At 42.6% G+C, this 15,048-nt stretch overlaps 3 protein-coding genes across 4 annotated transcripts; all 3 read left to right on the plus strand.

Annotated features, from left to right (window-relative positions):
- Nucleotides 1–1,581: 1,581 nt before the first annotated feature.
- Nucleotides 1,582–2,404, plus strand: ccl20a.4 (chemokine (C-C motif) ligand 20a, duplicate 4). Its single transcript, XM_041949974.1, has 4 exons — nt 1,582–1,717; nt 1,862–1,973; nt 2,059–2,139; nt 2,266–2,404. The coding sequence occupies exons 1-4, from the start codon at nt 1,654–1,656 to the stop codon at nt 2,303–2,305; spliced, it is 297 nt and encodes a 98-aa protein (XP_041805908.1). The 5' UTR covers nt 1,582–1,653; the 3' UTR covers nt 2,306–2,404.
- Nucleotides 2,405–3,131: 727 nt separating this feature from the next.
- On the plus strand, nt 3,132–10,951 carry capn10 (calpain 10). Its single transcript, XM_041948642.1, has 13 exons — nt 3,132–3,391; nt 3,883–4,126; nt 4,652–4,783; nt 4,963–5,159; nt 5,327–5,556; nt 5,639–5,780; nt 6,189–6,355; nt 6,454–6,710; nt 6,791–6,993; nt 7,608–7,863; nt 8,722–8,915; nt 9,033–9,078; nt 9,871–10,951. Exons 2-13 carry the CDS (start codon nt 3,983–3,985, stop codon nt 9,898–9,900), a joined length of 1,998 nt encoding a protein of 665 aa, XP_041804576.1. The 5' UTR covers nt 3,132–3,391; nt 3,883–3,982; the 3' UTR covers nt 9,901–10,951.
- A 153-nt stretch (nt 10,952–11,104) lies between these two features.
- eif4e2 (eukaryotic translation initiation factor 4E family member 2) lies at nt 11,105–14,906 on the plus strand. 2 transcript variants are annotated; one of them, XM_041948646.1, is made up of 8 exons: nt 11,105–11,218; nt 12,031–12,142; nt 12,229–12,363; nt 12,463–12,567; nt 12,650–12,802; nt 12,896–13,036; nt 13,635–13,710; nt 13,806–14,906. In XM_041948646.1, the coding sequence occupies exons 1-7, from the start codon at nt 11,199–11,201 to the stop codon at nt 13,668–13,670; spliced, it is 702 nt and encodes a 233-aa protein (XP_041804580.1). In that variant the 5' UTR covers nt 11,105–11,198; the 3' UTR covers nt 13,671–13,710; nt 13,806–14,906. The 2 variants fall into 2 exon arrangements, with proteins under 2 accessions (XP_041804580.1, XP_041804578.1); XM_041948644.1 differs by having other exon boundaries at nt 12,896–13,032.
- The last annotated feature ends 142 nt before the right edge of the window (nt 14,907–15,048 follow it).

Below are 15,048 nucleotides of genomic sequence, written 5' to 3' on the forward strand. Positions count from 1 at the left end.
CTAATCCATCACGCGGAATCGAGAAATGTTTAAGATTTGACAGAAGCTGCTGAAAGTCTTTTTCTCTGCAGATGTTTTGACCTGTCATAGCAGAAAATCTTTACATAATATAATATAACATTAACAATGGCTCTGTACATTGTGCCGGTAAGTCATGAGTGTTGATCGCTGATTGTATTATTGTTACACCTTCCTACTGTGACATGTCAGGATGCGTGCAGTGAAAAACGCTTCTCTGATTTGATGTCCTTATTATACATATTACCTTTGAACGAAAACTACAGCGCTCTCATGAAAAAGAAGATTATTTAGGATGTTTGGAGATTTTATAACTCAAAATGTGCTTGAATTGACTTTTACTTGGTCAACTCTGCATCATCCTCGATGACTAATTTGCATCTGATTAGTATTAAATACAAACTTGTATAGGAGATGGTGATGTGTAATGTTAACAAGGAGTGGTAATGGACAAATAATAAAATCCGTATGATGACCATATTAGGTGTAAATACAATTTCAAAAATGAGAAATTGCGTGCAGTCGTAATTAGAAACATATTGACTTTCCTACTGCGCCATAATGTTGTCTGTGTGCAGCAACAAGGTCAGCAGGAAGCTTTGTTGTGAGGTGCAGTGTGGTTTAGGGTTGATGGCAAACTATTATGTCGTATGTACGTTCTCAAGTCTCTCTTGGAAAACAGATACTGATCTCAATGAGACTACTAACATCACAGCAGGAAGTAGTCAGATATTATACTTTAGTAAAAGTAGCAATACCCTAATATAAAAAACTATTATATACAGTACTAAACAGTGATAGTACTGTAGTCAAAATGTTATTAAAATAAAACTATGAAAAAAAGGATTAACAGTATAATATGGTTGTAAAAGTACTCATTATACTCCAAAATGACTCTTTATTTTACTCTATATTATTGTATGTCACATAACTGTATTATGTATTATTACTGATGAGGTCTTGTCAAATTGGATAGTTTAATTTATTTTATTACATTTAAATGTATTTATCTATTTTATTTTACTGAGTTAATTTATGAAAATGTCATATATTATAAAGTGATCACATGTTTTGTGTGTGAACTTTCAATGTGCAAAGTAATAACTACAGCTCTCAATTAAATGTCATGGAGTAGAAGCATAAAGTAGCATAAAATTGAAGTAATCAGTTAAAGTACAAGTAGCTCAAATTTACACGGAAGTTGAGTAAATGTACTTAGTTACATTCCACTGCTGCTTATTAACTTAAGTTGGACAAATAGTACTAATAGCATCTAAATGGTATTAATTGTGTCTTATAGTGTCTTCACTGTGGGAATGAACATGAGCAGGCTTCATCCTCGTCATGTCCGGATCTTCTTTAAAGAAGAAAGTAGCACATGTGTGTGTCTTGGTTCCTGTGTACCAGCCCACAGAAAAGGGGGTTTTGTACCACGGTTGTGGGTAAAAGTATACTGCATGTCACACTTCCCGCTTGACCCAATTACATCACAGCATTGGTGTTTCCAGGTAGTTCCTTAATGGGACTTTACCTTCCCAGCTGAGAGCGTATTTAAAGCTGGCTGCCAAAGGCAAATGTTGCCGGTTCATCGCCTTTGAGAATCCAGATTGACTGCGGAGAAGAAGCAGGGTGAGGATGGCAAAGCTCATTGTGTGCGTCTCCATAATGCTGGTGCTGCTGGTGGTGCCGGGTGAAAGCAGTAAGTATGACTTCAGCATTTATTTACCGTGCACGGTTGTACATTTCACTGCTGTTATCATGTAGGAGAGCGCGTGAGTAGTTGCCTGTATTTTTCTAGGTTCTGTTCTTTGGCTGACGTGTTTGTAATGTCTCTACATCAAAGGTCCCGTGAGCGCTTGCTGCACACAGTACCATGAAAGTCCAGTCCCAGTGAGACTGCTGAAGTGCTACACAATCCAGGAGGACACGGATTACTGCAACATCAAGGCAATCATGTAAGAAAATAAAATCTATAACAGACAGAAATGTCGGCTCTGCTATCGAACTCATGTCTTAACTTCTTCCTGTGTCTTAATACAGTTTCAAGACGAGGAAAAACAAACTTCTCTGTGGCAATCCTGACAAAAAGTGGGTGCAGGAGGCCATGAAGACTGTGCCACGGTAAGTTCATTTCTCTGATCAATCAGTCTCTGTGCTCAGACGCCCAGCAGGCATCAATGCTGAGTCAAGATGCAACAAGCTTATTTGAATTCATCTAACGCTTTGTTCTTTCGTTCCCCTAACTAGAAAATGTGAAGCAGCAGATCGCCTGAGGAAGTCAACTTAAAGGACTCAAAGACACACAAGATGAATTCATGCATTATTTGAATGTTGAATAAAAATATATTTTTGTATTACTTCTATGCCAATAAATTGAATATTTTTGTCATAATTTGCTGTTTCTGTGTTTATCTATTTAGGCATGTAGATTTTATTTTTACATTATTACATTACAAATTCAATATATCCATGCTACAACGTTTTGAGGAAGTAAAGAAGCATTAGCAGTAAAATGTAGGCCTACTCAAAGTAAAAAAGTCTGGAGACCTCTCCAATATGAGGCACATTTTGATTTTCATGCTTGTCAGTCAACAGAGGAAGCAAAGGAAGGAAAGAAGGAGGGAAGGGAAGAAGGAATAGTAGAAGGAATGAAGCCAAGTTTAATAGAAAAAGGGAAAGACAAGAAAAAAATAAAAGAAGACACTAAAAATGGTGGAATAGTTAATAGGAAAGTAGAAGAGTTTTGAAAGGACTGGTAAGAACAATACTTGAGTGAATAATATCTCAGTTGCCACTTCATTAGGTACATCAAGCTAAAGCCAATGCTCTAATTGAACATGAAGGTTAACAGCTTTGTTTTAGTTACTATATTTCTAATATTTATGCTTAACAAGAACTGAATATTCTAACCTTCATGAAGGCCGTTGTATTAGCCTAGTTTTAGCTACATGTGCCTGATGATGAGCTACCTAACAGTCCTTGTCATCCATGCGAGCAGATGGTACACAGTGAGTGGACATGCAGCATGTAATTCACGGCACCAACAGTAGGTGGCGGGAGTGGCACAGGAAGGATTCTCTCCATGAATGAGCCGCTGGATGTCCAACCGGAAGCGACTTTACGTGCTTTCGCAGCTGCAGGAGCAAGATGTTATGTCTGATTCGGGTCTGACTGTCAGTCGTTACGAAAATTGCAATGCTTGTGGATAAAACCTCGCTGTGACTGTGGTGATGGTTCTGAAACCATGATAAGATGAAACCATACGGAGATGTTACAACTATGCATTTCAAGCTAGCTGAAGCTAACGGTTAGCCGTTGTGTTATTGCGAAGAATGACAGCTACGAGGGACAAGATGCTTAAAAGAGGAGAGAGGTACATAATTAACCTGCTCTGTTTCTAACATTACATTTTAGTTTGGAGTCATATTCATTCAGCTTTTCTTTATGTTTCTCTATAATAACGGTTGCTTCATTATTGAGTAACGTTTACCTAGCTGACGATTAAAATAAGAATTTGTGCTTTTTAAGTATGTTTTTCCCCTAAAAGACACCTGTGCGTACATACATGTAATGGTGTAACGATAAATACATTATAACATGAATATTTATTAAGCGTATTAATATTTAATGATATATTGCTATTTGTGGATTTATGAAGGAAGATGAGCTTATATTATTTGATTAGATCGCGTCATAAATGACATGCATACAACACAACTGTCCAAATATTCATGATAGGAAATAGAAAAGAGGAAGAAAACAGGTCACTGTGTAGTCACAGATTAATAAATTAAACTTCTTCATCTTTGCACAAATATACAAACTCTCATGAATATGTAACGCCAGTGTTTCTTTTGTTCTAAGGTGAAATGTACATGGAGGCAGTGAGGATGGTCACAGCTGGCTGAGATTCAGCTGCTGACACAACCGGTACGACGATCCAGGTTGAAAAGTAGCAGGAGCGATGAAGGAAGAGGGCAAGGCAGAGTGTGGGGCCCAGCCTCTGTTTGAGGACCCGGACTTTCCCTCTGAGGACAGGTCCCTGTTCTGTGACAGCTCCACGCCCATCGCCGGGCTGCAGGGAGACATCACCTGGCGACGCCCACAGGTGAGATTCAGTGCCATGGCTGAATGGGGAAATGCCGCAGTTAATTCCTTCTACATTTGTTTTGTGACGGGTGGATGGTTTTTATGCTGTTGTTAAGATCATGTGAAGTTTTGGCACAGGTTGATCTGTTCAACCAAAGAAGGAGTTTCCTCATCAGGTGGTTGGTTTGATTATGAAAGAGTGCCTGCAGGCCCAGTGTTATCATTCAGTATTTCACAAGAAGGGAATATGTAGTAAAAGACCAAATGTCATATCTTTTAGTATGTTTGTTTTATTTCTTTGAACTAAAATGTGACAAAACAACACTGTGAGAGGCCCTGAACTCCATGGTAACAACTTCTGGCTCAAGCTGTTGTAAATAACACTTACTGAGATCAACATTCTTTGCCCACTTTCAGTTTAACCGTTTAGAGTGACATATTTCTGCAACTCATTTTCACTCGCCCAAAAACCAAAATTATTGCAAGTCGTCTTCAAGTCAGCTTTTCTCAGTAATCCTCCTTTATGTCTGTTTCACAACTCCAGGAGATCTGCCAGTCACCAGCCCTCTTCCCTGATAACATCAACCTGGGTCATGCAAAACAAGGCTTGTTAGGAGACTGCTGGTTTCTCTGCGCCTGCACCTTCTTGCTCAAGAATGAACATCTGCTGAACAAGGTAGAGCAACAACTGTATTAACATTTCAATATTAATAGATTTTTGTGATCTGCAGCTCTGGCTTTGTACAGAATCTAGAGAACTGAATCATGGGCAGCAGAGTTGCTGCGTGTCAGACTAAATTGTTGTGAGTAAGCATGTCATAAGTATGTTATGTCTTACTCCGTGACTCTCTATAGGTGTTACCACCAGATCAGCCCCAGTGGAGTGACAGCAGGTACAGGGGCTCCTTCCGGTTTTGTTTCTGGCAGCAGGGACACTGGACAGAGGTGACCATTGACGACCGGCTGCCTTGTATCAATTCTACTCTCTGCTTCTCACGCTGCCACTCCCCCACTGCTTTCTGGGTAGCCTTGTTGGAGAAGGCCTATGCCAAGTAAGTAATTTGTGGAATTTCCCTGTCTTGTCTCTCAGTTTGACCTGCTATAAACTTTAAGTAGAGATTTTCTTGATGGTACTTTTGGAAAGTTTTGCTGACCTTGTAGTGAATTCACAAAAGTGAAGTTTAGAAATCACACTTCCTGTCCCTTCCATGCCCGTTAGGCTTCACGGCGCATATGAGCGACTGTGGGCAGGGCAGGTGTCTGAGGCCCTGGTGGATTTGACCGGAGGCCTGGCGGAGCGCTGGAGCTTTGGAGACTTTGGCTCAGATGAGGAGCAGATCACAGAACAGGACAGTGACCAGGTCAGGAGGAGAAGGCTGGACCTGAACCTTCTGTACCCGGTGAAAGACCAGTGTGCAATCAGCTGCTCCACTCACAGCAGCCCTGGAGGTCAGAAAAAAAAGCACTTTTGTGTAGATACATGGTTTTGATCCTGTATGACATCACCTGATGACTTCAGTGACTGTTCTAGGGGCCAGTGAGCTGGGTCAGTACCATGCACTGACTATCATGGAGTGGTTGGATGTGAAGACTGTGTCAGGGAGCAAAGTACTGCTGCTCAGAATCAGAAACCCCTGGGGACGATGCTGCTGGGGAGGGGCCTGGATTGGGAGGTAAGCTTGTGTGTCTGCTTATGTATCATAATCACAAGTGCGTGTAAGCTCAAAAGAAGTTTTGCTGAATCCAAATATCCACCCTCCAGACTGAAGTGCTAACCTTAATCCAATCAGGTCTGAAAGGGTGCCAGGCCATAAAATGCTCCGTGAAAAGGGTCTTCAGGCCTGAGTTGTTGGCGTGGAAATAACCAATGCCCTGACAGTATACTTTATTTCAAGTATTATTATGAATAAATGAATAAATAACAATAATACATAAATCCATGTATACATGAAGACCTCAGTCTGCACTCAGGGTGGCCTCTCTGGAAGTCTGTTTTAAGTCCAGAGAAAGAAGTTCCTTGCAGATTTGATTTTGTGTCTATTTGGACAACCTATTTCACATGTCTACCTCTTTCTCTGCAGTGGTGCTGGTTGGAGTTCTGTCGACTCTGTTTCAGCATCGGACCTACAATCCAGAGTGGCTGAGGGTGAGTTCTGGTTGGATGAGACCGAGTTCCTGTCCCAGTTCGATGATGTCACAGTGGGCTACCCCATCAGCGACGAGGGACACCTAAAGAGCATCTACAGTGGTAAATCTCTTATTTTGCTAATGACTGTGTTCAGTTTACAGTCACTGACTGACCTCCTTGGCGGCCTTTTTAACCCTGACGACTCTCCTCTCCGACAGGAAATCTGCTGATACACAACCATCAGCTGGTTGGCCGTTGGATAAAAGGGCACTCCGCGGGCGGCAGTCGAAACAGCAGCAGTTATGGTAGCAACCCTAAGTTTTGGCTCAAAGTGTGTGAGAGAGGAGAGGTGCTGGTATCCCTGCTACAGCATAGAAAACAGAGAAACACGGGGAAATACGCACAAACGCCACTCGAGGATAGCAAGAACACAAAGCACCAGCACTACCAGGCTATCGCTCTACATATGTGGAAGGTTTGTGCCATCACCAAGAGGAGATAAAATGTTTGTATTTGTCTATGTGCATTGTGTTAGTCGCCTTTTTTTGTCACTAGGTGGAGAAGAAGCGTTTTAATCTAAGCCGGATGTTGAACAAACCTCCTTGTGCTTCTACTCACTGCCATGCGTATGAGAGAGAGGTGGTCCTCCATGGAGAGCTATTGCCCGGATACTACCTGTTGATCCCCAGCACCTACCAGCCAGGAGCTGAGGCCCGCTTTCTCATCCGGGTCTTTTCTTCCTCTTCCACATCCCTCAGGTAAGGACCAGTTAATGGGAGGAGAAATCAAACAAGCTTGTCTTATGAGTGTAAAAATGCTGCTGGAAACATGCAGTGCATCCAGACTTTGTTTCTTTTTAGTACAGAACATTATGTTAAACATTTTTTTAAGTCAAAACTAACACACTCCTTTCAGAATCAAAGCAATACCGCATTAGTTATTTTGCCAATTATGCACTATTGTGTTATCTTTAAAATCCCTTAAACATACATTAAAATGTCAACAACATTGTTTAATGCCATGTTCTTTAAATTTGCGTATATAAGTTATATAATAATGTGAGGTCGCAATTTGTGAATTTGTGCACACAAACTTTCCAGGATTAAGTCCAGGATTTCCCAGAAAAAAAAATCAAGTACAGCAAATAGTGACATCTGCTGGTCAGTTTGAAAGACACCCTTGAAAAGAATCAACTATTGTATTTTAATTTTTATCCTTTTACACTGCAGCAAGTACACTTCCAGCTGTTAATTCACACTTTGTTTACAAAGTGTTTCATGCTTCTGTGTTTCAACATGTAAATGTGATGTGATCATGAAATTTGTTATGTTTCTGACTATTCATGGCATACAAATGTTGGTTTCCTCCTTAGTGGCCTGAAAAGCCCAGCACCGTCACTGCCATTAACAACAGATGGAGAGTGGGAAACCAGTTACTTCCGGGGCTCGTGGGTGGAGGGAAGGACGGCCGGAGGAAGCAGGAACTTCCTGTCTCACTGGCAGAACCCATGCTTCCCTTTTACAGTGTGTGATGAGTCAGCAGTGACATCAGGCGTTAATGTCAGGATTACCCTGCACCAGAGCCGCCCTGACACTGATCTGCACCCTATTGGCTTCCACATTTATAAGGTCAGTCAAACATTGAAGGGTAATTCTGACATTTTTAAACCTAGACCATATTTTCACATATTTACTAAACGACTGATTGGTAGAAGAAGTTTTATAATTGGTCGAGCTGTGAAACAGGCTGCAGTGAAACCCTTGCACACGGTCTTCCACTAAAAGTTCTTGTTTTTGCCCCTGACAGGCTCAGATTGTTACTCTAAGTGTCTGACAACATTATGGAAAGGATCTGTACAGAGATAGGCCTTTTTGTTAAAGAGTAAGAATCAAAACACATTTGTTTAACCAGAAACAGACGCTATGCCACTCTATTCAAGGCCTCCAGACTCCGTTGACAAAAACGGTAATTTTACCTCACAGAACACAGGAGTTGCTGGTCTACAGCTGCTTCGATTGGTTAGTTAGTTTGTTTTATTGTGTGACTTTGGTGTTTTTCGACAGTAGTTTGAACTGTTATTCTGTAAAGTAAAATTACTGTATCCTTTCCAGACACATAGAGTAGCAATCTGAGTCGTCAGTGACAAAAATAAGAACTCTTAGTGGGCGTGCTTTGATCTACTGGACCAATTCCAAAACTTTTTCTATCTGAAAAAAAAAAAAAAAAGCCCAGGTTGAAAAATACTGGAATTACCCTTTCCGGGAGAGCACTAGTGTCATTTAGAGCTGTGGGTCAATTACTTCTGTTTAGATTTCTCTCATTTACTTACAATATAATCAGTACAGTGTGTAATTAGATCTTTAAAATGTTTACTTTTTTCTTCTTTCTATCAGTTTTAATTCTCCTACTTTAAGACATTTGAGTGATCTTGAAACTTCAGCTTGAACTTGAAATATCTGAGCATTTGATCTTCATGATGTATCCAGTTCCCAGAAGGAGTATCTGAGCAGACGGTCCCCAGAGACAAGGATCCTGCAGCCAGCTGTGTCCCTCACTGCTACACCCAGGATGTCAGTCTGGCCTGCTGTCTCTCTCCGGGAGCTTACACCGTAGTGCCGTCCACATATCAGCCCGACTGCTCGGCAAACTTCACCCTCAGCCTGGCTCGCAGAATACACAGGTAGGCTCTGCTCCTCTGTTTTAATCCTGTAATCAGAACGTGATTATGCACATAATAGCAGTAGGTGTTGTTATTGTATCATTGTCTGAAATAATAATGGATGCGTGTCTCTTTCAGGAAAGTGGTGAAAAGCCAGGAGAGGCTGGGAAGAGCCATTCAGGAGGTCAGTTCATTGGACAACTTGGACACTAGCTGACAAGTCTTCTGACAATGTCACAGGGCCTTCATCATGCTGATTTGTAGAGTGTGTAAAAACAAACCTATATAATGTATATTCAACGAGGCTGGATCTTTATTAGTTACCCAGTGAGAACTGTACTATACTATAGTATACCATACTATAATTTAAAGCACATAACAACAGGAAATATTAACATAAAAAAATATGTCACAGCCACAAAATATGGATAGAAAAACATTTTATGTAGTGCTGAAATGATTAGTCAATCAAATTAGTAGTTGATTTACTGCAAATTAATTACTTGTAATAATGAACTATTTATATCATTTATCAAGCACATATGCCTACTATGTGGTGGTTTCTGCTTCTCAAATTTGAGGCTTTTCTTGTTTTTCTTTTTTACATCAGTGTAAATTAAATGTGTTTGGGTTTTGTACTATTGGTCAGACAAAACAAAGATGTCACTTAGGGCTGTGATGGACATATTTCTGGACATTTTTTTTGACAAAGGTGTTATTGTGGGCAGGAAACTCTCTTGTGATAACTTCTTAGGCAGCGCCTTCCCTCATGCTGTTTCACCTCCAGCGAAGCTCAACAAATCAGATGTGTTTTTTGGAAGGTTGATGGTGCGATTCAGCCTGAAAGCAAATCCTCCCTGGAGGGCAATTTAGAGCAAAATCCCTTCGTCTGGCCATATTTTTAAGACTGTGATCATGGTCAGAAGATGGCAGCACTGACTAATCACTCGTCTTTTTGTGTCTTTCTGGGCGGCAGGTCTCTCACATCTCAGTGATGCAAAGCTAGTTCTCTGGGACTGTTGCTGCTCCACTGACATCGCCTCACCTCCCTGTGCCTCTTGGCCCATGATGAAAGAGCCAGCTCTCCCATCCACCCTCACCGTGGAGGCTGTATGTGTATGCATTTATGTGTATGTATGTGTACCGGCAGTGGCTGAGAAGGCAGGCGGGCAGAATTAGTGGGAATGTGTGTGTCGGGAATCCTAGAAACCCCTTTATCCTGAACCGCTGAGGCTCAGGGCTGATGGGCAGCCACACACTCATCGGCGATTAGGACATCAGAGGTTGTCGGTGGGCTGGGCTGCTAATGAAGTATGACGGGACTGGCTGGTGTAAACAAACAGCCGCCATTGAAGAGGACCGCCGCTGCTCTTGCTCATTCACTCACTGGTGCGCCTGCCGGCCCAGAACAAAGAGCCCTCTCATGAAGGTCCTCACAGAGGCACAGGGGGCAAGGGATGAGGGGATGGTCTCCGACAGCAGAGCCAACCAAACCACACCACACCATACCGTGCCATACCATGCCAGAGCTTTCCTCCCATCCCTCACCCGTAGACACTCTGCTCCTTCCCCAGCTTGCGTTGTTTGCCTAGACACAGTCAGTCATCCCCAAACCTGATCACCATCCACTAACACCAAAGTCAGGCTGGACCCAAAGAAGTCCACTCCATCAACCCCCTTCAGCTCCCTTTTTGTCCCCCCAGACTCGGTCCACAGCTCTGCTTGGACCTGAACAGAGCCACGGTTTGAAGTTGCCGCGAGAACAGATGACAAGCGGACGGACAGAAGGGATGAAACGAGGGACGCGGCACATCAGAGGATGCCGGTTCATATGAAGAAGCTGCCAGTCCTTTTTGTGTTGAGGCTGCGTATGTGTGGTGGTGTGTGTGTCTGCCTGCTCGCACACATGTCTGTGTGTCTCAGTCACAGCGTTTCTGGTTAATCATGAACAGAGACTTTTACAAAGCTATAATTAACTGATTAGAGTGGTACTCTGCTGTGTATTTATTGTGTTTGGGAGTCAGCTGTATGAGATGTGAGGATTAAAATGTTAAAACATAACTTCATGAGTCACATATTTTGATGTGATTTGTGTACGCCTTTGCATCATCCCTGTTCTCTCGTGAGTGTAAATGAATGAATGTGGTGAAAGAGTGAAGAGAGCTATGTGTTCACCCGTGAGCTCTCCACGCGCATCACCCCGACCGACACACGGCGTGCGCGTACACATACCGTGCGCGCCGCTGTTCCTGCGGAAAACAGGAGGCTGTGGTCGGACTCCGAAAGGCTGCCACCTGGAGAATAATGAACAACAAATTTGACGCGTGAGTAATCCAGCGTTTCTGTAGAATATCTGCCGAACCGTGGGCTTCCTGTCGTGGCTGCAAATTCGCGGGGGAGCGTAACGTTAACGAAAGCTGTTGCGTGCAAAAAGAGAGGTGTGTCAGCTATATTGCATGGTCCTGCATGCTCTGTGTGTGCTTATAAACCCACTTGAGAGTGGGGTCCACACACAGGTGCAATTACAACGAAGGAAGCAGCAACAACCATTTAAGAGTATTTATAATGGGACTATGCTATGTTGCTAGCTGTAGCTTAGCTTGGCGGAAGGCGGATAGGCCCCGAATCCTCGGTGTGGTAGTTGTTAAGAGGCGTCGGGAGGTGCGCGCACTCCCGACTCAGACTGCACTCCCGTGGCCCTACCAGAGTGAGGGTAGATAGCTAACAGTGCTGTAGGCTATTCACGGCCAGAGCAGTTTTTAGGTGGAGGTATGTACGTGTGCATCATTAACAGTCTACATCTTTGCAGTTAGCAGGGGAAAATATCACTCAGTTGACAGTTTATTCGGTGTACCAAGCTACAACTTAAGGTTATAATGTTCAGTTCTTGTTCAGTGTGTCTGTTATTTTGTCTAGCGCATTCATATTCATAACGGCACATGAAATATTAGAAATACCTGTCAATATAATACAGTACAGTTCAATAGCACCTCAAACTGCCCACAGACCATAAAGTTGACTCAACTTTTAGCTAATTTAACTGACAACAGAATCTAAGTGCCCCTTAATTAAACTGAAGCCAATGAATGACACGGACGTCTTGGTTTTGCTGCCTGTGTGTTTCCACCAAATCCAGTCTGAAAGATGATGACAGTGGAGACCACGACCAGGACCAAGGCTCACCGAAAGACAGTGAGAAGGAAAAAACTGAAGACGAGGATAAGGAACAGAACATCTCCAAGAAAAAGGTGAGCCTGCCGAAGAGTGACCCATATGTGTCTGCTGCAGCTCCAGAGTAAAGTGGAGGGCTAAGTCACTGTCTTGTTGTCTGCAGATGGTGGTGCCAGGGGCAGGAGAGCACCCTCTTCAATACAACTACACCTTCTGGTACTCCAGACGCACCCCAGGGAGACCAGCGAGCACTCAGAGCTACGAACAGAACATTAAGCAGATTGGCAGCTTCGCCTCAGTATGTCGATCCTCGTAGATTTCACAATCTGTGAATGCAAACTCATGCCGACTCATTCCCTCACAGTTGTTGGGATAAACATTTCTTGGTCCTCCACAGGTGGAGCAGTTCTGGCGTTTCTATAGTCACATGATCCGGCCAGGCGACCTGACAGGCCATAGTGACTTTCACCTCTTCAAGGAGGGTATTAAGCCCATGTGGGAGGTGGGTGCTCATTTTCGAATAACGTTGAATCTATTTGGTTTTAGAAATGAAAAGCTCATTCTGAAACCCTGCCTGTGTTTAGGACGATGCCAACAAGATGGGTGGAAAGTGGATCATCCGTCTGAGGAAAGGTCTGGCATCTCGATGCTGGGAAAACCTGATCCTGGCTATGCTCGGGGAGCAGTTCATGGTAGGAGAGGAGATCTGCGGGGCTGTGGTGTCAGTACGCTTCCAGGTAAAACCCACAGACACACACCTGTTTTACCTCGCGACGCGCTGCCTGCTTTTCAGTATACTCAGACATGTCCTCTCTGCTTCTCTTATCCAGGAGGACATTATCTCCATCTGGAACAAAACTGCCAGTGACCAGGCGACCACTGCCCGCATCAGAGACACCCTGCGCAGAGTCCTCAACCTGCCACCCAACACCATCATGGAGTACAAGACTCACACAGACAGCATTAAGTATGTATGTCTCTTCGTTTTATTATTTTCGCTTCAACCTCTCTCTCTCTCAAACACGCACATATAAATGTATGCATGCTCACAAGCTTTCTTAGTTATTAGTGTTGTTTAAAAGCAGAATTTTATAGAACAGTGCTAATGTTACTCACAGCTTTTGCATGTATGTATTTATTTGTGCATGTTTTGCTTCCCTCTGTTTTCATGTATTTCTAAATGTTGAGGAATCACAATTTTTCACCATTTTGTGACATTTTATTGAAAAAAAAGTTAAAAATGAACATTATATTTGATAATGAAAATAACTGTTGCAGTGCTGCTTTGTTTTTTTTTACACTGTTGCTTTTCTTTCGCAGTTATCATTTACTAATTTAATGCTTTCAGCACAACATTCGCAGCTATAAAATTAAAATGCAAAATGTTTTTATTTTTTCATTATTTGTTGTATATGTTATAGAAGGAAGATCAGTAAAATACAGCTCCATCATGTTTCATGTGCTTTTGCTGTAAAATGATGCATTTGTGAATCCCCAATTGAAAATGCACAAACATCCAAACGGTTGTGTTTATTGTGAATGATGAAATGCTGCATCCTTTGTTTGCAGAGCCTGGGAAGACTTCCATGGTCTGGTGAATGCTAGTGGCGGACGTTAGCCCCTCACACAGCGAACCTCTGAAAGAGTAAGACCTGCTGCTGCGTCAGGTTGGAGTGAGAGAAATCCTCTGGTGTGCGTTGTGTCATGCAGTTGTTGGTTCTCTCTGTTTGTGGTGCGCAGGTATGCGTATATGTGATGTGTTGGGGGATGACGAGTCCAGGAAAGGACACCTCTACGTGGATTGGCACTGTGAGGTATGAAGACAGGAACAGAGGCAAGAAGACCATTCCTTCTTTGTGTCAAATTGGAGATGAACCTGTCAACAGAACACTGAACCAAGCCGAAGAGAGAATATGCGTCGTTTTTAATCAACCAGAGAAGAATGAAGCCTCCTTCTTTTGTTTTCTTTTTTTAAACACAGGATGTAACATACATTAACTTGCCACCAGAGGGAGGCCATGTGACTGGTGTTTGCTGATCTGTTCATTAGCTGTTAACAAAGTGTACTTGACAAAATACAACAAAACCAATCTGATACTAGATCTGATTTTATTGCTTGACATAACATCACACTTCCTGCTGTTGAGATACGTTTGTGTTAATCTGTTTTATTGGGACTCAAACAGGGTTGCAGGTAGATGTTATTTTATTACAGTGCTGTATTTTAACTACAATTCCTCTGGTCATTTCGAACTAGAACGATTACTATTATTGTGTATGATATATTTGTAAATACAGTCCACTTCAAAGATCACTTAACTGAATCAGCAATGATTCTCCATCTTTGACCTGGAAGTTGAATCCCAAAGGATGAGGACCATCCTGTGCTGGGCAGAAGGTTGTCTAACCGGCATCTTAAGAATGGACTGCCAAGCTGCCTAAATCACTGTGCCTGGCCTCGAGCCCAACCCGAACCAGTTTTCCCTTCTGTCTCTTTTGTCTGTACGCCGCCTTTAAGTAATCCAAGGGACAGGCTTTGTTTTAATGTCCTCGACAAAGGTGTATAGGAGTCCCAAAACACTGACCTTCACTCCTTTTCCATTTTGTAGTAAATGAAATGAAACTGGGCCAAGGGTCAGGGTCTGTTACAGTTTTTGTCAGTTCCTCGGGAGCATTTTTTTGGAACCATGCCAAGAAAGCAACTATAGTTTGTTGAAAAACTGTAATGCTACCCATGTTTGGTTGTGTGATGATGGGTGCAGGTGTGTGTCAAACGTGAAGAAACACTGTTGGATGTACACCTGATGGATTATAGCAATAAATGTCAAATATGCATCTGCTGCTAAAGATGGTCCAGTGTCATTTTCTTTCATAACTGTATGTTGAAACTGAATTGCTTTAAAGCCGCACCAGCCTCCTACAAACGCAGCTCAATGATGCAGCCTCTTGTACCATAGAGTGACTTGGCTGCTGTCCCCCAGTA

The sequence above is a fragment of the Chelmon rostratus genome, chromosome 12 (genome assembly GCF_017976325.1).
Source record: "Chelmon rostratus isolate fCheRos1 chromosome 12, fCheRos1.pri, whole genome shotgun sequence".
Classification (NCBI taxonomy): domain Eukaryota; kingdom Metazoa; phylum Chordata; class Actinopteri; order Chaetodontiformes; family Chaetodontidae; genus Chelmon; species Chelmon rostratus.

Excerpts from the sequence above, each read along its gene's own strand:
- ccl20a.4 (XM_041949974.1), top strand. The coding sequence starts at position 1,654 with ATGGCAAAGCTCATTGTGTGCGTCTCCATAATGCTGGTGCTGCTGGTG. Across the intron at positions 1,718-1,861 it reads GGTGGTGCCGGGTGAAAGCA|GTCCCGTGAGCGCTTGCTGC; the intron begins GTAAGTATGACT and ends TCTACATCAAAG. Across the intron at positions 1,974-2,058 it reads TGCAACATCAAGGCAATCAT|TTTCAAGACGAGGAAAAACA; the intron begins GTAAGAAAATAA and ends GTCTTAATACAG.
- capn10 (XM_041948642.1), top strand. The coding sequence starts at position 3,983 with ATGAAGGAAGAGGGCAAGGCAGAGTGTGGGGCCCAGCCTCTGTTTGAG. Across the intron at positions 6,356-6,453 it reads CCTAAAGAGCATCTACAGTG|GAAATCTGCTGATACACAAC; the intron begins GTAAATCTCTTA and ends CCTCTCCGACAG. Across the intron at positions 6,994-7,607 it reads TCCTCTTCCACATCCCTCAG|TGGCCTGAAAAGCCCAGCAC; the intron begins GTAAGGACCAGT and ends TTTCCTCCTTAG.
- eif4e2 (XM_041948644.1), top strand. The coding sequence starts at position 11,199 with ATGAACAACAAATTTGACGC. Across the intron at positions 12,143-12,228 it reads AGAACATCTCCAAGAAAAAG|ATGGTGGTGCCAGGGGCAGG; the intron begins GTGAGCCTGCCG and ends TGTTGTCTGCAG. Across the intron at positions 13,033-13,634 it reads ACTCACACAGACAGCATTAA|AGCCTGGGAAGACTTCCATG; the intron begins GTATGTATGTCT and ends CTTTGTTTGCAG.